The 18,670-nt window shown below is 59.7% G+C and overlaps 2 protein-coding genes across 3 annotated transcripts; both read left to right on the forward strand.

The window, feature by feature from the left end:
* Positions 1-739: 739 nt before the first annotated feature.
* Positions 740-10,622, forward strand: KLC2 (kinesin light chain 2). 2 transcript variants are annotated; one of them, XM_070427563.1, is made up of 16 exons: positions 740-824; positions 1,621-1,859; positions 4,298-4,528; positions 4,681-4,750; positions 5,387-5,609; positions 6,257-6,344; positions 6,465-6,566; positions 6,651-6,824; positions 6,934-7,033; positions 7,618-7,667; positions 7,780-7,847; positions 8,497-8,605; positions 8,683-8,841; positions 8,915-9,039; positions 9,267-9,324; positions 9,668-10,622. In XM_070427563.1, the coding sequence occupies exons 2-16, from the start codon at positions 1,632-1,634 to the stop codon at positions 9,749-9,751; spliced, it is 1,869 nt and encodes a 622-aa protein (XP_070283664.1). In that variant the 5' UTR covers positions 740-824; positions 1,621-1,631; the 3' UTR covers positions 9,752-10,622. The 2 variants fall into 2 exon arrangements, with proteins under 2 accessions (XP_070283664.1, XP_070283663.1); XM_070427562.1 differs by lacking the exon at positions 740-824 and adding an exon at positions 888-971.
* Positions 10,623-11,285: 663 nt separating this feature from the next.
* RAB1B (RAB1B, member RAS oncogene family) lies at positions 11,286-18,228 on the forward strand. The gene is made up of 6 exons (XM_070427564.1): positions 11,286-11,387; positions 12,952-13,024; positions 13,296-13,391; positions 13,502-13,597; positions 16,574-16,705; positions 16,792-18,228. The coding sequence occupies exons 1-6, from the start codon at positions 11,374-11,376 to the stop codon at positions 16,984-16,986; spliced, it is 606 nt and encodes a 201-aa protein (XP_070283665.1). The 5' UTR covers positions 11,286-11,373; the 3' UTR covers positions 16,987-18,228.
* Positions 18,229-18,670: the final 442 nt, after the last annotated feature.

An 18,670-nucleotide genomic window follows, 5' to 3' on the forward strand; every position in this document is an offset into this window, starting at 1 on the left:
GGGGGCTGTTCTGGGAGTGAACACGACGGCAGGGCTGCATTCTGGGGAGGAGACAGGACACCGACAGGAAAAATGTCGGGAGGGATACATGCTGGAGAGAGAAGGACATGGGTGCACGGGGTGGACTGCAGGGCTGCTCCACGTGGGGGGAGCGGGCAGGGAGACAGGGAAGGGCTCTCCGAAGAGGCATATTTCAGCTGAGCCCCGGATGACGTCATCGCCTGGTCCTGTTCATCCGGTCAACGGCATCTGCTGTGTCCACACACAGGCCACGAGTCTTCGGTTTGGCAGGTGCCCGGCTGCCCTTGGCCACCCTTTTCTCCCCGAACCCACGAAGCAGCCCTAAGGTGCAGTGAATCCGCAGGGAAAGAAACAGCTCCGAAGGGGTCGGGTTGGGGGTCTGCGCTGAGAGATGCGGGGACAGCAGTGCCCGCTCCGTCGGGTCCTCGCGAGCGCCGAGGGGCTTCCCCCTCTAAGGCACCGAAGCGTCTGACGCCGCGACTAGAAAGCGGCAGCGCCCTCGATAAACGCCAACAGATGCCGTTCTCGCTGTGGATCGGGCCCCTGTGCCTCCGTTTCTCTCGCCGTCCTCGGGCCGCGGTACCGGGTGGCCGAGGCTCACCGTCTCCCAAGCCCCGCGCTCCCGCGGCTGATAGAGGAGGAAGCCGAGGCCGCGGGGACGTGGGGGCGGCTCCCGGGACCCGGCGCCCCGGCCCCGCCCCGCTCGCCCGGTGGCCCCGCCCCGGCCCGGAGCAGGCCCGGCTCGTGCTCCTTTAAGGTGGCCGGCGGGCGGAGAGCGTGTTTCGCCCCCTCCGACGCCCGAGGTAGCGGCTTCACCTTTAAGGCGGCGCGGAGACTGTTGGGAAGGGCGGCGGGATGGAGGCGGTGGGATCCGTTCACGGCGGCCTGTCCGAGTGAAACGGGGCGGGAGCCGGAGTCGGAGCGGGAGCCGGCCCGAGCGGGAGGCGCAGGTCCGCGGGGGCCGGTGGGGCCGGTGGGGCCGGGAGACCGGGCTCCGGGCCGGCCGGGGGCAGGGTCGTCGCGGGCCCACCCTCGTGGAGGGGGCGCGGCCTGGGGGGCCGGGGGCGGGAGCTGGGCCTGGTCGGGTGGCGCCGGCCTATGGGGAGGGTCGCCGTGGGCGGGGCTGGGGTGACGGAGACCCGGGGTCCGGGCTCCCCGGGGAAGGGTCTCCCGGGCTCGCCCTGACGGGAGGAGGGGCTCCGTGGCCGGCCCGCCGGTCCGGGCTGGGGCTGGCGCTCCCGGAGGGGCCGGGGTCTCCCGCCTGGGAGTGGGACCCCACGATCCCCGCAGGACCCTCCTCCGACGCGCCCCGCCCTGCCTGAGGGGTTCCCCCGAGACTGGGCCGCCCACGCCCGCGGACCCGGTGGTCTGGGCCGAATCTGGGTCCAGCCTCACCGGTCTCACCGCATTGCGTCTCCCCGGCCCAGACGAGCCGCGCGCGCCCCCTGGAGGCCCAGCGCAGGCGCGGCGGGGGCTGCCGGCCAGGCAGCGGGGCGCCCCGGGGACCTGGGTGTCCGGGGACGGAGGTGTTTACCGAACCCGGGGCTGCGGGCGCTGGGGCTCCGCACCCGCCTGCCCGCCCCCTCCTCGCCCTCACAGGCGGCGAGGCCATGGCCACGATGGTGCTCCCGCGAGAGGAGAAGCTGAGCCAGGATGAGATTGTGCTGGGCACCAAAGCCGTCATCCAGGGGCTGGAGACCCTGCGCGGGGAGCATCGCGCCCTTCTCGCCCCCTTGGTCGCCCCCGAAGCCGGCGAGGCGGAGCCCGGCTCGCAGGAACGCTGTGTCCTCCTGCGCCGCTCCCTGGAAGCCATAGAGCTGGGGCTGGGGGAGGCCCAGGTAGGCCTGTGTGGCGTGCAAGCGGGGAGGGGACAGGAGGGAGGGTTGGAGGTGCCGGGGGAATTCTGGCGACGTAGGAACCGAATCCGAGCAGGACGCCGTCTGTCCCCTGGAGCTCCATGCAGGGCCCCAGTAAAGAGCCGCTGGATACATGAATGGGCTTTGGAGACTCCACGGGGCCTCGCCCCGGGAGAAGCCTGACAGCCATCCTTTAGCCCCCGCGTAGAACCCTGTTCCTAGCTTCTCTGCTAGGTAGCAAAGACAGAATGGCATAGGAAAACCTTACTCCCTCCCCCAGTCATTCTTTTATTTACTCATTAACAGGTAAGTTTTCAAATACCTACTATGTGCCAGGCAATGTGTTAGGTGCCAGGGATGCAGACTAGATTCCTGCTCTAGGCCATTTGGAAGACAGGAACACGTGGTGATAAATCCTCCAAAGAAAAGAACAAAATCTTGTAGTAGCTTTAAATGGGAAGTCTTATCTATTAGTCGGTTAAGACTTCTGAGGAATGGCATTTAAACCAAGACCCGAAGGAAGAAATGGACTAGTCTCCAGAAAAGGGAGGAGGGCGAGGTTGCATGTGCAAAGGTCCTGGGGTAGGAAAAATCTTGCAGTGGGAGACTTGAGAAAAGACCTATGTGACTGGAGCTTCATGGGGCAGGAGAGAGAGGGTCAGAAAAGGCCTATGGGGAAGGCAGGGCCAGGTCATGCTGTGCCTTACTCGTTTGGGTTTCAGTCTCAGGACATTGGGACAGTGGAGGGCTTGAAGCAGTCAAGGGACACAGAATGGCTTAGGTTTTAAAGTCTCCGTGGGGCTGAGGTATGGAGAATGAACTATATGGGTCAAGGATGGAGGCAGGTAGGAGGTAGTTGGAAACCACTTTTGGAATTCAAATGAGAAATGGTGGCTTGGACTAAAGGGTTGGCCATGAGGGTGGAGAGAAGGGGGCCAGTTGTAGATGTTCAGGAGGGAGGTCCAGGAGGACTTGGGAACGGTGTGAGGGGCACAGGGTCACTCCCAGGTTCGTGGTTGGAGCGAGTTAAGGGGATGAGAGCCCGCATGATTAGAGTTCTGTTTTGGCCCTCTTCATTTGGGCTGCTAGGACAGTGGTCGGCAAACTGCGGCTCGCGAGCCACATGCGGCTCTTTGGCCCCTTGAGTATGGCCATGACGTTTCAATCGCACTGTATGTGCGCACCCGAATGTGGTATTTTGTGGAAGAGCCACACTCGGGGCCCGCAGTTTGCCGACCACTGTGCTAGGACAATATGCAGATGGAGGAGTCAGGCTCTGGGGGGAAGAGTCTTGGCCCCCTCGAATCTTGGCTGAGAGACTGGCTGGCTCTGAATCCTGAGCAGGTGGTATCCTCTTGGTTTCCTTGTCTTTAAAATAGGGATCGTGCCATCTGCTGTATACACTTCCAGGCTGTTTAGGGGAGTTTTTTATAAAGCTAGTGGTTGTGAAAACACTTGTCATTTAGGTGTTTGCTAATCAACTAGAAAGTGCAGGGTCCGAGACTGCCTGGCCCTCTGGAAGGGCAATGGTTGGCTGCCAGATACAGAGATGAACACACAGTCCCATCGTGTGTGTCTCCCCCACCCCGCCCCGGTGTGTACAGGCACTGGCACAGACGGGCAACAGGATGCTGGGGGGAGGGGGTGGAAGGTGCCCTGCTTTCCTGGGCCCAGGGGCATGAGAGAGAAGAAGCTTCACTGCAGAAATGCCTCTGAAATTGAATGATGGAAACAAGGGTGGAGCATGTGCAAGGCCTCAAGGCAGGAAGAGCCTGGAAGCTCAGGAAAGGAATCAGGTTGGGGAGGGTAGGGCTAAGAGTAGGCTTCTGGGTCTCCTCACCGGCCCTGTGGTTCGCAGACCATCTGCTGGTATATGTACCCCATCCCTCCCTGGGGGCTGCAGAAGGGCAGGGTCTGGCCTTGGCAGAAGTCAGGATGGGGTCTTCCAGTCATCTGTCCAGGTTTCTGGGGCAGGGGGCAGTGGTGTAGTGGCTGTGGCTGCAGGGCCTTGAGTACAACCCCCAAGAGAGACAAAGGAAGAAAATGGCTGGCTCGGGGAAAGCACAGCACCCCAGCTCCCCCTGTTCACCCTCTGCCAATGAGTGGGAGCTGGACCATCACTGCAGAAGACTAGCTGGAGGCCCAGGAAAAGGGATGGACTTTCTTAGAGTCCAGTCTGGGAGCCAGGACTTCTGACCCCAGAGGGAAGGAGTTGGGGATCCCCAAGCCTCCTGGGTTCAGTCTTGGACTATGGTTTATTTGGGGCCTTGAGAGAAAACTCCCTTGATGAGAGGAGAACTTCAAGTCACTCAGCCCTGCAGCTTCTCTCAGACAGGGCCAGGCTCAGCCCTTCCTGGGCCCCAGGAGGTCTGGGCGATGGGTGGTGAGGGCTCTGACCCACATCCCGCTGGCTGCCATAGGTGATCCTGGCGCTGTCGAGCCACCTGGGCGCCGTAGAGTCAGAGAAGCAGAAGCTGCGGGCTCAGGTGCGGCGCCTGGTGCAGGAGAACCAGTGGCTACGAGAGGAGCTGGCGGGGACGCAGCAGAAGCTGCAGCGCAGCGAGCAGGCTGTGGCCCAGCTCGAGGAGGAGAAGCAGCACTTGCTGTTCATGAGCCAGATCCGAAAGCTGGATGAGGACACCTCCCCCAACGTGAGTCCTGCCACAGCCACTGAAAGGCCAGCAGGCAGAGGGGCCTGGGAGCAGGGAGGGGGCAGCCCAGAGCACACTCAGCTCCCACCCAGCCACTGACACCTGGGCACCTCGCCCTCTCTTCCCTGATCTCACCCTGTCTTCCTGCCCAGGAGGAGAAGGGGGAGGTCCCCAAAGACTCTCTGGATGACCTGTTCCCCAACGAGGAGGAACAGAGCTCAGGTGCGGAGGGGCAGCTGGTTCTGGGGGTGGGGTTGGAAGGGCTGAACAAATTCTTGGTCCTTGGTCCTCAGAGATCACCAGAAACAGGAGTCAAATGGTTGCCATATTCCTTCCTGCCTCATTTCTGATCATCACATCCCAGCATGTTAGAGCTTAACTGATAAGTGTTCCATGTTTCCCTACCACCTCCCCCCACCCCAAGCTCTGTGCGGAGCTGGTACCACAGCCCAGCCTGGGTTCAAGTCCCACTGTGCCACTCGTTGCTCTGTGACCACTGGTAGAGTTTTGTTTCCTCTCAGCCTCCTCTGAGGGTTCCAGGAGGGTTCCAGTGCAGTGTGAGTCCTGGGCCAGTGCTCACCGTGCTTAGTGCCCTGTGCATTTCAGAGCCTCCTCCGGCAGCTGAGGAGGCTGAGACTCCGAGGGCAGGTAGTTTGCTAGGACACAGCTTGAAATACTGGAACTGGGACATTGCCCACTCTTTCTGGGGGGTGACTCTGTAGATGAAGAAATTGAGGCAGAATAGTTAGTAACTTGCCTAGGGCCACATGTCAGGTGAGTTAGAGGCATGGTTGGCATGTACCAGTCCAGCCCAGGGGGCAATTAGGTACATCTGAGTTTCTACCCTTGGCCTTGCAGCCCCCAGCCCTGGAGGAGGGGATGTGGCTGCCCAGCATGGAGGCTATGAAATCCCAGCACGGCTCCGTACCCTGCACAACTTGGTGATCCAGTATGCCTCCCAGGGCCGCTATGAGGTGGCCGTGCCCCTCTGCAAGCAGGCACTGGAAGACCTGGAGAAAACGTCCGGCCATGACCACCCCGACGTGGCCACCATGCTGAATATCCTGGCGCTGGTCTATCGGTGAGGCTGCTCTGGCCACAGGCATCCATGGCAGGGCCTGTGCTTTTCCTAAAGGCTCCCTCCCTGGGGCACAAACCCTCAGTGCCTGCCATGGGCCAGGACTTGGGTTTCTCCAGGCACTTGGGCAGCAGAGAGAGGAGCTTGTGCCAAGGGGGCTGAATAAGATGTGAATAAGCCTCAGGCTAGTGGAGGAGAAAGGTTTGGAAATAACCAGCAAAGGGGCAGCACATGAGGACTCCCAGGGCACCAGGGAGTCGGCACAGCTTCTCTAGGCACTGTGGCTAGAGTAGGGTCTTTGGTAAAAGGTGAATCTTCCCAGAACATGAGAGGATTAGCAAAGGTTTCCCAACAGGAAGAGCAGAATGAGCAAGGGCACTGGAGAATACAGAACAACGTGCATTGGGCACGAGGCGGAGCGGGTGGGATCTGGTGAGCCTGTTTCATACCCCAGCACTGTATGCCCTGGTGAGTTGTGAGTGAATTACCCAAAGCCCCTGAGCTCCAGGAGGACGGGCTGACCAGGTTTCCCCATGCTCTGGGTCATACTCATGCCCGCTCAGTAAATACAGGAGTGAGCAAAGGATCTCAGACCACTAAGGGCAGGGTCCAGGCTGGAGGATAATCTCACCATACTTCCACCTCCCCAGGGACCAGAACAAGTACAAGGAGGCTGCTCACCTGCTCAATGATGCCCTGGCCATTCGCGAGAAGACACTGGGCAAGGACCACCCAGCTGTGAGTGAGGGTGGGTGGAGGTTGGGGCTGCTGCTGCTCTCTGCAGCTCCCAGGTCTCAGAACCCTTGGCCAGCAGGGCCCCGGGTCACAGAGCCTCCATTTATTCTCCAAACCCCCCAGGTGGCTGCAACATTAAACAACCTGGCAGTTCTGTACGGCAAGCGGGGCAAGTACAAGGAGGCCGAGCCTCTGTGCAAGCGGGCACTGGAGATCCGGGAGAAGGTGGGAGCAGGCAGGGCTGGGAAGGCCAGGCAGGGGGGCTAGGCCAGCTCTGAGCCTAGCCACTGGCTTTTGCTCCCATCCCAGGTCCTGGGCAAATTTCATCCAGATGTGGCCAAGCAGCTGAGCAACCTGGCACTGCTCTGCCAGAACCAGGGCAAAGCTGAGGAGGTAGAATACTACTACCGGCGGGCACTGGAAATCTACGCCACACGCCTCGGGCCTGATGATCCCAACGTGGCCAAGACCAAGAACAACCTGGTACCCTGGGCCAGGAGGAGCTGCGGCAGGGAGGGAAGGAGGGAGGGAGGAGGAAAGGAAAAGGCTCAGGTCCCTGCATCCTGCTTTTCCTCTGGCCCTGCCTCTGCAGGCCTCCTGCTACCTGAAGCAGGGCAAGTACCAGGATGCAGAGACCCTGTACAAGGAGATCCTCACCCGTGCTCACGAGAAGGAGTTTGGCTCTGTCAATGGTGAGTCCATGACTGCCATGTGCCCCCAGCTCACCTAGCACAGGCTCATTCTACTATCAACATCCACAGTGGCCAGGCAGGCAGGCCCTCATGTCTGGGGTGTCATGTGCACATGTGAGCATGTACACACACCTCCTGGGCCCTGTCTGTGCCATGCACACCCTTTGTATACCCCATGCCCTTGGCCCAGAGTCTTTCCCCTTTCTCTACTGGGCAACTTCTGCTCACCATGAAGGCCCAGCCCAGATGTCTCCCTCTCTGGGAAGCTACCTGCTGGCCCCTGATGGTCAATCCTTTCCTGCTCTGGGTCCTTCAGCCTGGCTCATCATTCAGGCTCAGTTGTGGGCCCGTGACTAAGGGTCTGCTCCCCCAAACCCCTCAAGCACAAGCCTGTGCCACAGTCATCTGTTTCAGAGGAGGATCACTAATGTTTTAGGTCTGATTCTTGTTCATTCATTCAACAAAGCCCAACCCTGATTCTTCCTGGCTTCCCCTGACCCCCTCCCCAGACCCCAGTTTTATGTTGAGCCCAACCAGGAGAGGCCTAGATGGGAGGCTGGTGACAGCCCCCTTTTTCTCCCCAGGGGACAACAAGCCCATCTGGATGCACGCAGAGGAACGGGAGGAGACCAAGGTAGTAAGCACTGTGGGACGGCTGGAGTGGGTGTCCAGGGAGGGAAGGTAAAGTTGGGGGTGTGGAGGGGAGGGTCTTCTCTTCCCACCACCCCTGACCATTCTTCCCCCAGGATAAGCGCCGGGATAGCACTGCCTATGGGGAATATGGCAGCTGGTACAAGGCCTGTAAAGTGGACAGGTGAGGACGGTGGGGCAGGGCTGGTGGTAGAGCAGGTCGCAGGGAAACAGTATCCTGGGTGAGGGCTGTGGCCGGCTGCACAATTCATACTGCTTACGCCTTCTCTATCAGCTTCTCTTCCAAGGCCTGGCTCACAGGCCACCCCAAAACGGCTTTCTGTACTGGGAAAGCTTGATAATCTCATTCGTGGGTCTTCCAGCTTTTCTTTCTTTTTTTTTTTTTTTTAATTTTTACTTATTGATTTTTAGAGAGATGAAGGGAAAGAGAAACAGAAACATCAATCTGTTCCACTTACTATGCATTCATTGGTTGATTCTTGTATGTGCCCTGACCAAGGATCGAAATACACCTTGGTGTATCAGGATGATGCTCTAACCAACTGAGCTACTCAGCCAGGGCTTGAGTCTCCCAGCTTTCAGTCCTAGTGGCAATATCCCACTTAGGTCCCTGGGGCCAGGTTCCAAGCCCTGGGGTGATTCCAAGACGGAGAGTGCAGTTGGGTCTCCTATCACAGGGCTTGACACCTAGGAGGGTTGAGATCCTGGTTGGCCGGCTGGTTCCTTAGAGCTCAGTATGGGCTGGATGCCAGGATAGGCCCTGGTTCCTGGGGAACACAGAATTTGAGACTGTCCCGCTGTCCTGTCCACAGCCCCACAGTCAACACTACCCTGCGCAGCTTGGGGGCCCTGTACCGGCGCCAGGGCAAGCTAGAAGCTGCACACACACTGGAGGACTGTGCCAGCCGCAGCCGCAAGCAGGTGGGCAACAGACCTGAGGACTGGGCAGGGACCTACTTGACCCTGTTTTTCATCTAATATGCCCTCCGCTTCCTTAGGGCCTGGACCCTGCAAGCCAAACCAAGGTGGTGGAACTGCTGAAAGATGGCAGTGGTGGGCGGGGAGACCGCCGTGGCAGCCGAGATGTGGCCGGGGGTGCTGGGGCTCGGTCTGAGTCTGATGTTGAGGAGGCAGGGCCTGCAGCCGAGTGGAGCGGGGTGAGTCTAGGGGTTGGGGTGGGCCAGGAGGCTGTTAGCCAGCATGACATAGACAAGCATGTCCACACCACAGGATGGCAGTGGCTCCTTGCGGCGCAGCGGCTCCTTTGGGAAGCTCCGAGATGCTCTGAGGCGCAGCAGTGAAATGCTGGTGAAGAAGCTGCAAGGTGGTGGCCCCCAGGAGCCCCCAAACCCAAGGTCAGCCTCTGCCCTGATAAGTTTACCACCCAGGGTGAGCCTCAAGACCCCACCCAACAACCCAAATGAGCTCCTGACTCAGGGTGCGCTCCTCATCTCTCTCAAGCTGCACTACCCACCCAATCTGTGCCTTTCCCATCAGCCTCCCTCCCCAACCCCAACCCGATCCCCTTCCCGACCTTCCCCAGTTCCACCATGGGCACATCCTGGCCTTCCTTTCCCCTCAGGATGAAGCGGGCCAGTTCTCTCAACTTCCTCAACAAGAGTGTGGAAGAGCCAGCCCAGGTATGGTGGGTGGAGGCCCAGGCCCCAGGGCTGGAGGCCTGCATGCCCTCTGTACCTAACGAGCTTCTCAAGCATGTCTTCATCCAGCAACATTACCTGTCTCTGTCTCTGGCTTTGGGCTGGACACTGGGGAGACAAATTAGGGAAACCCAGCCGCTGCTTGGGTGGACATGCCAGTGGCCAGTACCACACAGGCACTGTGGAGGTGGACGGGGTGTCAGAGTACCAGGTGGGGCATGGGTGGGGCTCAGGGGTTCTGGCTGGTCAGGCCCCTCTCCCTTCTGGCCAGGGAAGCACAGACTGGCAGCAGCACAAGCTGAGCCACTTGCCCCTCTGCCCACAGCCTGGAGGCACAGGCCTCTCTGACAGCCGCGCCCTCAGCTCCAGCTCCATGGACCTCTCCCGACGAAGCTCCCTGGTGGGCTAATCCTGAAGGGCAGCCAGTCGCCACAGCCTCCGCCCGGCACTGCCCTCACCCCCAGCCCTGCGCATGGGCCTGCTGCTTGTCTTGCCTGTCTCTCCCAAGGACCCCTGTCTTTTCTGTTCAATCTCAGGGTAACCTCCTTCCTTGTCATCTCAGCCTGAGCCCTGGAGGCTGGGCCTGTCTGGCCCCAGCTCTACCCCTTATTTATTCCTTCCAGCAGGGCCCCCTCTCCCTAGGTTCAGAGCCAGTGAAAGAGGCTGGCTGGGGTCCCAGGTAGAGACTCAGTGGCCTGCCATCCCCTGACCCTGGAGTCAAGAACACTAAGTAACTGCCCTCCCATCAGCACCCTGCCCTGCCCCCGGCCGTTGCTTCTGTATATAGAGAAATAAGTTATTGGCCGCCCCCCTCTCCTCAGTCTACCGTACTGCCTGGGCTTCCCCTCACCCCGCCCTTCTCTAGTGGTACCGCCCAGGCCTTAATCACTCCCATTCCACGCGGTGGTATCTCCCAGGCTCCACAACACATCTGGGGATCTCCCCAAAGGGTTCCCTGGGCCTTGTCGCGCTCCTTCCGACTCTGAGGGGTGCGTCCTGCCCCGCCATCGATCCATGCCCCAGGATGGAGAGTCCTCCCCTTACCAGCCCCCTCAATGCCGGGCCCTGCCCTGCATCCCGGCCTTATGCACTGCCCCTCCCGCCCCCGCCCAGGCATTGCCTGTCGAGCCATCTAGCCACGCCTTCTCCCACGCCTGCAGCTTCTCTCGAGGGACAGTGATGTCCTTGCTGTGGCAGGAGGGGCTGCTCCAGTTGTGGGGTGAGGTGATCGTTCTCTATTTTCAAATGTTGCTGTAGAAATAAAGATGGTTTGAATCTGAGCCGGGCTTGTTTTGGGGCTGAAGTCCAGGGCTCCCAGGGTCTAGGTTGGGGTTGGGGTTGGGGTTGGGAAAGGCTGCGAATGAAGGGTGTGTGTGTGTGTGTGTGTCGCTCACATCCGGTTCCTCCAACTGGAGCCCAGATATTCTCTTTTCCCATAATTGGGGGTCCCAAGGGTCAAGATCTAACAGTTTTCATCTTTGAGGTTCTAGAGAATTGTGGGCTTTGATTGAGCTCTGCCCCTTAGTAAGCTGTTAGACCTTGCTCGAGTTACTGGAATTTGATTTTTCCATCTATAAAATGTGGATGAGGACACCTTCTCCCGGGCCTGTGGCTGTGAGTTAGGAACGCCAGGACACGAAGAACCCTGGAGAAATGAACTTGTACTAATACAACTCCGGGAGGCGGGAGGGTGAAGAGTGTCAACCCCAGCCTCCAATAGAGCTTCCAACTCCAGGCTCCCAAGCGCTGTCCAAAAGCCCAGGTGTGTCTAGAGAGTGAACTACAAGCCCCAGAAGGCAATGCGCAGTGGTGAGCTAAAGGCTCGGGCTCCCCAGTTTACGCCTGCGCCACGGAGTGTGTTGGACAACGTAAGGAGACTACAAGTCCCGAGAAGCAAAGCAGCGAGGTCCCAGTCAGGAATGTGCGGCTGCGCGTCGCGGGCGGGGCCTCTGGGGCGGAGCGGCCACCATCTTGGAACAGGAGGCGGAGCAGAGCCGACTGGGAGCGACCGAGCGGGCCGCCGCTGCCGCCATGAACCCCGAATAGTGAGTGAGCCCCGCCTGCGCCGTCCGGCGTAGCCTCGATCCCGAGTACGGGGCTGTGCGCTTACCGGGTTGTCCGGCCCGGGTCAGGACTGTGCGGCGCCCCCACATCCGGGTCCTTCTTCCGCTGACCCCCCCCCACATCCGGGTCCTGCCCCTCCCCCGGGGCCCCCAGGACCCCGGCTCCACACCCCTAGTTCTTGCACCCGGGGCCCAGAGACTGCGACCCCGAGGGACACTACTTGGAGCCCGAGGGACTGACCCTAACAGGCCTCATAGGTCAGGTGACCCCGCAGCCCTGGCCTCTCCGGGCCTCAGTTTCCCCACTTGGCTGAACGTGGCGATCTGGGTGCTGACAGTGGCCTCAGCGTTATGGTCTCTCACCAGACGGTTCCCGGTCTCGGTCCAGACTCCGGCCCTTGAGGTCGGGCAGTCGATCCTTCTGCTCTTCCCGTTCTCCCGGAATCAGGTTCCCGGGGCTGGTTAGACGCGGAGGCTCCGAGGCGCTGCTCGCTCGGGGTGGCTCTCCCGCAGGTCCTCCCGCCGCAGGTCCTGCCCCGGTGGGTCTGGCTGCCTCGCCGCTCCCGGTCCCTTCCTGCCCGCTCCTCCCCGGCGCAGCCCCAGCGCCGCCGTCACACCCCTTCCCTCGCTGTCACCGCCGATGTGCAGATGAACGGGGCGGTTGCTCCCCTTCCAGGGATTCTCTTTCCTCCAGGCCCCGGGTCACTCCCCCTGGGGGTGGGGGGCCCACATCTGCCCGGCCTCTCGCTGACAGTGCCCTGGAGAGTCGGCTCTCACCCCGCTCTGCCTCTTCCTGTTTCTCCTCCAGATCCAGGCCTCATGTCTCCTGGGGAGCGGGGCTCTGAGCGGGATGGTCAGGGCTTAGAGGAGGGAACTGACCGGAGACTTGGGGTCCGAACCTGGTGTCCAGTCTTAAAGTTAACAGCAGTGTGACTTAGGGCAAGTCACTTCCCTCTCCCAACTCTGGTTTCCTCATTTATTGGGAATAACAACAACCCACTTGGTTGAACGGTTGCGAGGCCTAAATGAGAGGGGGCATCCGAAATACTTAGCACTGGGTCAGGCACAGGTAGGAACTCAGTACCTCTTACCTGCTGACTGTTGTTACTGCCACCTCTTCTGAGAGGCTTCATTCCCTGCTCTTCACACAGATGTTCCCTCTACAAGCTCCAGGCTGGGCCCTGGCTTCCACTTTGGGGCCTCCCCTGCCAAGATGGGTACCCCCCGGGCAGTCCAGGCAGTTCCCTGGACAGTCCCTGCTGGGCTCCAGACCATGGAGTGTGTCCGGAGTCAGGGTGGGATACCCAGCTCTGGCACCTGACTTTTGTCATGTCCCTCTCTGGACCTCAGTCTCCCTCTCTGTACTCATGCCTTTGGGCCAGCTGTGTGATGGGGGTGGTCAGCTCTCCCTCCCTGGGACTTGTGGGAGGATCTTGTGAACACCGCAGGCAGGCCTCAGTGTGGGAGAACGCTGTAGCTGTGGCTCCAGGAGGATGGCGGGTGGGCTCCCTACCTGCCTTCACACTTTCCCATCCTCTCTCTCCAGTGACTACCTGTTTAAGCTGCTTTTGATTGGTGACTCGGGCGTGGGCAAGTCATGCCTGCTCCTTAGGTTTGCTGTGAGTAAGAAGTCTCCCATACCATCCTTCTGGGTTTCTGGCTGGGGGCTGGAGGGAGAATGGGCAACCCAGAGCACAGTAGCTGCAAGACCTGGGGATCAAGGATGAAGTTGCAGGACCTGCCAGCAACATAGCTGACTGAACAAGGGCAGGTGGCTGGCAAGTTGGGTGCAATTAGGAGCTTTGCTGGGGCAGGAAACTTGAGGGAGGTTTTCTAGTTAGGCCTCCGGCCTGTCCACTCAGGACAGTTCACTGGCCTCTGATCTTCCAGGATGACACGTACACAGAGAGCTACATCAGCACCATCGGGGTGGACTTCAAGATCCGAACCATTGAGCTGGATGGCAAAACCATCAAACTTCAGATCGTGAGTGTCACTCTTCCAAGGCCCCTGGTGCAGGGGCCTCCGCCATGGAAGGTAGGGGCTCTGGGCATGGAGCCCAGGGCTGACTTGCCCTCTCCCGTACTGTCTTGTAGTGGGACACGGCTGGTCAGGAGCGGTTCCGGACCATCACTTCCAGCTACTACCGGGGAGCTCATGGCATCATTGTGGTGTATGACGTCACCGACCAGGTACTCTTGGGCTCACCTTCCCCTGCTTTGCTTTCTCAGCCTCAGGTCTTTGACTCCGGCTTCTTTTCACTCTTCCCATCCTCTTCCTGATGTGGCCTGGAAAGGAAACTGGACCGGACCCATTACACCCGGAGGGAAACAGAGCAGAAATAGATCCTCAGAGGCCCTGCTGCAGGGTCTTCACAGAGCCAGGCCTCGCCCCTCCCCGCCAAACTTGCCACCCTATTTTAGACCATCCAGGCACCTGTGTTTTGAGGGAGTTGAGTCAGTTGATTGGTCGCTGTGCTGGGCCCATGGCCTCCTGTGTAAAGACACTAGAGAAGCCAGTGGAGAGCTTTAGGCAAGGAAGCGAGGGAGCCCTGCACTCTGGGCGCAGCGTGAGCAGAGGTCTGGGAGCCCGGCGCCTGTGCGGCAGCATTGGGCGTGTGTCTCTGGCAGCAATACGATGTTAACTAGAAACCCTCACGGCGTACCTCGTGGCTGACAGCCTGTCCGTCTTTGGTGTGCATAGCCCTCGGGAGGTCTGCATGGTGTTCCCATTTCACAGGTGAGATGGTCAGAGCGGTGAGACTTGTTCAGAGTCCTGCAGCTGCTCACGTGGCAGAGACAGAAAGCCTAGTCTACTGATTCTACTTCGTTCTTTCTACCAAATCTCGTATCTTAGTGGGGACCGAGCTCTGGGGACATGGAGATGCTTGCTTACAGGAGGAGTCCCTGCGCTTAGGGGCAGCTGAGCTGTCTGGCTCACCAGGGACTCATGGTGGTGCCTCCTGGACAAGCTATGGGTGAACTGTGCTCCACTCAGACAAAGGTCACCAAGGACCTCTAACTGCCAAATCCTGTGACCTCACTTCAGTTCTCGCCCAGATTGACCTCTCGTGGCTTTTAACTCTGTCCTCCCTAACTCCAGCTCTCCCAGCCCCTGCTGCGCTAGATTATCTTTTCAGTGGCTTTTCACTGCTTCACCCTGTACTGACCTCCATAACCCCATATTTGGTGCTTCCTGACCTTGCCCCAAGCCTCCTTCTGACTCCCTGCATGGTTTTGGCCACTTAGTGGTTTGGCTTCTGTCTTATGTTCTGGGATTCCTATGTCTGAATAGCTCTCACTGTACATCTTCTCTTTGTCCGACATTCCGCTGGTACTTTGTGTCTGTATTCTAATCTTCACAATATTACCCAGTGGACTAAGTGGTGGGTCCCCGCTTTCCTGGTGAGGAGACACGCTGGGAGAGGTGTTAAGTAACTTGTCCGTGGTTTCACAGCCCAGAAAGGCAAAGCCAGTGTTTGAATCCAGGGTTCTTTGCTTCCGAGCGCACCCTTTCGTGCTCCTCTACAGCCTCTCCTGAGCTCTGCCCCATCTGCGGCACTCAGCGTGTCCAGCACTGGCCTCGCCATCTCTCCCTGAGCCAGCTCTTGCATCCCTCTTAGCCTGACGAGAACACTCTTCCCTCCCCCATCCAGACAGTCTGAGCCCCCTCTGCACTCCCCCATCCTCTCTCTCAAATCTGGCTCCTCATAATAATAGCAGTGATGGGATAATAGCAGCTCCTAATTAAGCTCTTGTTATGAGACAGGCCTGCGTTCATCATCCCATGCTCACAACAGCCCCACTGGGAGGTACTGTTTTACAGAGAGGAGGAAACAGGCTCAGGCCAGGCGACATATCTAGGGTCACACAGTCAATGGCAGAGCCAGGGCTTCACCCAGGAGAGTCCGCCTGGGTCCTGTGCTCTTCCCTGCCTCACTCCCTGGCTCAGGGCACAGCTTCTCGTCCCTGTTGGTCTCCATCTTGCTCCTCTGATCTGGCCTCCACTCCTGCCAGGACTGTCTTCCCAGAACACACGTGTGTTCCTGCCACTCCCTTCCTAAGAAAACCCCCCACTGGCTCCTGGTTGTCTAAGATGCAGCCAGGCTAAGCTCCTCCAGGCGCTAGCCTGCTCCTCGCCCTCTCCCCCTGTTCAGAGCCTGCGTCCCAGCAACATTCAGCTTCTCCCACTCTCCAAAGGCACCATGCCCCTGGCACTCTGACCTAGTGCATGCTGTGTACTCCCCTTGCACCTTTTCCCGTCCCCTCACTTGCTTTCTCGCAGGCCAGTTCGTCCCTGCAGGTGTGGGTCAGCTGAGCCTCCGCAGGCAGTAGTAGTCCCGGAGCTCCGCAGCGCCCGTCCCTGCAGCACTCAGCACCCTGTCACGCCACCGTGTGTCCTGGTCTAGTCCTTCCTTTCCCGGTGCTTTAGGGCACGGTCCAGGTCTCATTCCTTCTTTATCCCCAGTGCTCAGCATAGGGCCCAGCCTGGGACATGGTGGGGGGTGTAAGTGTGAACCCCGGTGATACCTGTCCTCTCTGGCTCCAGCACAACCCTGAAAGTTCCATCCTCCCCACATGCCGGCTGAGGGCGGGGGGTGGCAGATCCCCTGAGCAGAGTGAGGAGGCTGTTGGGGCCAGAAGTAGAATGCACGCTAGACTCTGTTCCCAGGATACCTGTCTCCCTCATTGCCAGGGTCTCTTCTGCTGCAAACCCTTCACCTGTCATGGGCTCCAAGACCTCAACCTTAAAGGGACTGTAATGCCACTGTGAGAACTTGGTGATCCTTGCGAACCTGTTACTCTCGATTTCTCTCTCTTCCTGGTCTCTCTCCTGATGCCATTTGCTCCCCACATGTGGTTGAACCTTTTTTGTGTGTCAGGGAGAGAGAAGCAGCTGCAGGCCCTTAGGCCTACACTGTTTAGGTGCCGGGGCTGTCGGCAGACGCCTGGGGCGGGGCTGGGGCTGGCTTTTGGAGTCTCAGACGGAGGAGGCCAGGGAGGACAGTGGAGCCTGGAGAAAAGCACTTCCTGTGGGTCCCTTGAGTCCAGGGTTCTTGCTCTCTCAGGAGTCCGGGGCAGCCCTTTCCCCTCAAAGCCCCTGTTCCCCAAGTGTAGGGTGGGCGTAGGGGTGGGGAGCGGAGTAACTTTCGGCCCTGGCTGCCCTAGGAATCCTATGCCAACGTGAAGCAGTGGCTACAGGAGATCGACCGCTATGCCAGCGAGAATGTCAACAAGCTCCTGGTGGGCAACAAGAGTGACCTCACCACCAAGAAGGTGGTGGACAACACCACAGCCAAGGTGAGCGGCCGGGGCCAGGCCTCCCAGGGGGGCTGGGGCGACTGCCTCTCACGCCTCGCTTCTCTCCTCTTCTCTCCCCTTGTCAGGAGTTTGCAGACTCTCTGGGCATCCCCTTCCTGGAGACGAGTGCCAAGAACGCCACCAACGTTGAGCAGGCGTTCATGACCATGGCTGCTGAAATAAAAAAGCGGATGGGCCCGGGGGCTGCCACCGGGGGTGAGCGACCCAACCTCAAGATCGACAGCACCCCCGTGAAGCCGGCTGGTGGCGGCTGTTGCTAGAAGGGGCGTGGGGGTGGGACAGGAGGGGCACCTTCTCCAGATGATGCTCCTGGAGGGGGTAGGAGGTGCCTCCCTCTCCTGGGGTATTTGAGTCTGTGGCTTTGGGGTGTCCTTGGCTCCTCATCTCCCTCTGGCCCATCTGCCTGCCACCCTGAGCCTCGGTTCTACCAGGGCCCCCAAAGGAGGACACCCAGGACCTGGGGCTGGGGCACTGTGGGCCTTGCTCTGCTGCTGCCTCTAGGTAACTTTAAAAGATACGCCACCATACACTTTTCTTTGGGATGAGGGCCCCTCTGTCTGTCTCCCTCCCCTGGCCCCCCATGTATGCTGCAGTGGGTTTCTCTCCTTGTTCTTTTCTCCCCTGCCCAACCCTTCCCCACGAACTGAGGGCCTCCTGGCCTCTACTGTCCCAGGCTGAAGTCAGTGCCCGGGGCCAGAAATGGGACCGGGGACCAAGACCTGGGATCCAGGGTCCTAGGTCAGACCTCAGGACGGCCATGGGGGTTACAGAGGCCCAACAGCCTCCCTTTCCCCTCCTCCCTACCACTCCTCCCACCCCTCCCACACTCACAGCTCCAGCCGTCCAGCCACAGTGAGGTCTGAGCCCATCTAGTGCAGGTGGGCGGGCAGCCGAGCTGGGCCTGTGTCTTGTGCCCAGAGGGAGCCTGCTCTTGCCACCCCCTGCCCTGCCAGAGCCAGGCCCATGTGCTGCCTGCCCACCGTGCCCCTTTGTCCTTAAGGCAGGCGGAGGTGGAAGGCACACCGTGCCAGAGGCCGGCACCAGCCTTAACCCTCACTCTGCCAGCACCTCCCTTTCCCTGAGGCAGTGCAGTGGCTTTCTCTCCCCTTCCTTGGAGCCTACGAGGGCAGATCCTCATCCTCTGTTGCTACTTCTCTGGGGAATATGGGTGCAACCCAGGGTTGGGGGTCTCTCTTCTCACCCCCTCCCACCCAGGATCCTAGCCCCTGGCCCTCTGGCACAGCTTCTTCCTGCAAAAAAACCCTTTGGTCTCTACCTGACAAGCCATGTCCCTTGTGCTGTCTCGCCTGTCCCACCTGTGCCCTGCCTTCCAGCTTGTATTTAAGTCCCTGGGTTGCCTCTTAGGGTGCCCCCCTTCTCCCAGGTTCCCCTCTGGTCATGTCAGGCATTTTGCAAGGAAAAGCCACTTGGGGAAAAGACAGAAAGGACAAAAAAATAAATTTCCACTGGCCCTCCGGTGAGCCGAGGGTTTTTGCAAGGAAGTTGTGGTGGCTGTGTGTGGTCTGTGGTGGGAGCCGCCTTGAGGTGGGGTTTGGAGCTGGAGCCCGGGGCTTGGTGGGCTGCACAGGGGGCTGGGCGTGGGCTGTATCCCAGGGTGGCTGTCCAAAGTCCTTGACCCACTTCCCAAAGCCAGGAGAGCTGCGGGCTTGTGCTGTGGTCTGTCCCCATGGGGCCCAGCACGATTCCAACAGGGAAGGAGGCAGGCCATCAGCGAGTACCTGGTGGTGCCAACATGCCCTCGGCACACAGCCAGGCTGTGAATGGGCAATAGCTGGGGACCCCAGGCATTGTGCCCACTGGGCCTGGCCCACGTCTTCCCAGCCTGTGGCTCAGCCCCCTCTCTGGCTGGCTTCATTGGCTTCGAGCCAGGCTTCTGCCCTGGACGGTGGCAGTGGTTCCCGCTTAAGACCTGAGTACTGCCTC

This window comes from Myotis yumanensis, unplaced genomic scaffold, assembly GCF_028538775.1.
Source record: "Myotis yumanensis isolate MYYU_CA2020_CCGP unplaced genomic scaffold, mMyoYum1.0.hap1 SCAF_10, whole genome shotgun sequence".
Taxonomy (NCBI): domain Eukaryota; kingdom Metazoa; phylum Chordata; class Mammalia; order Chiroptera; family Vespertilionidae; genus Myotis; species Myotis yumanensis.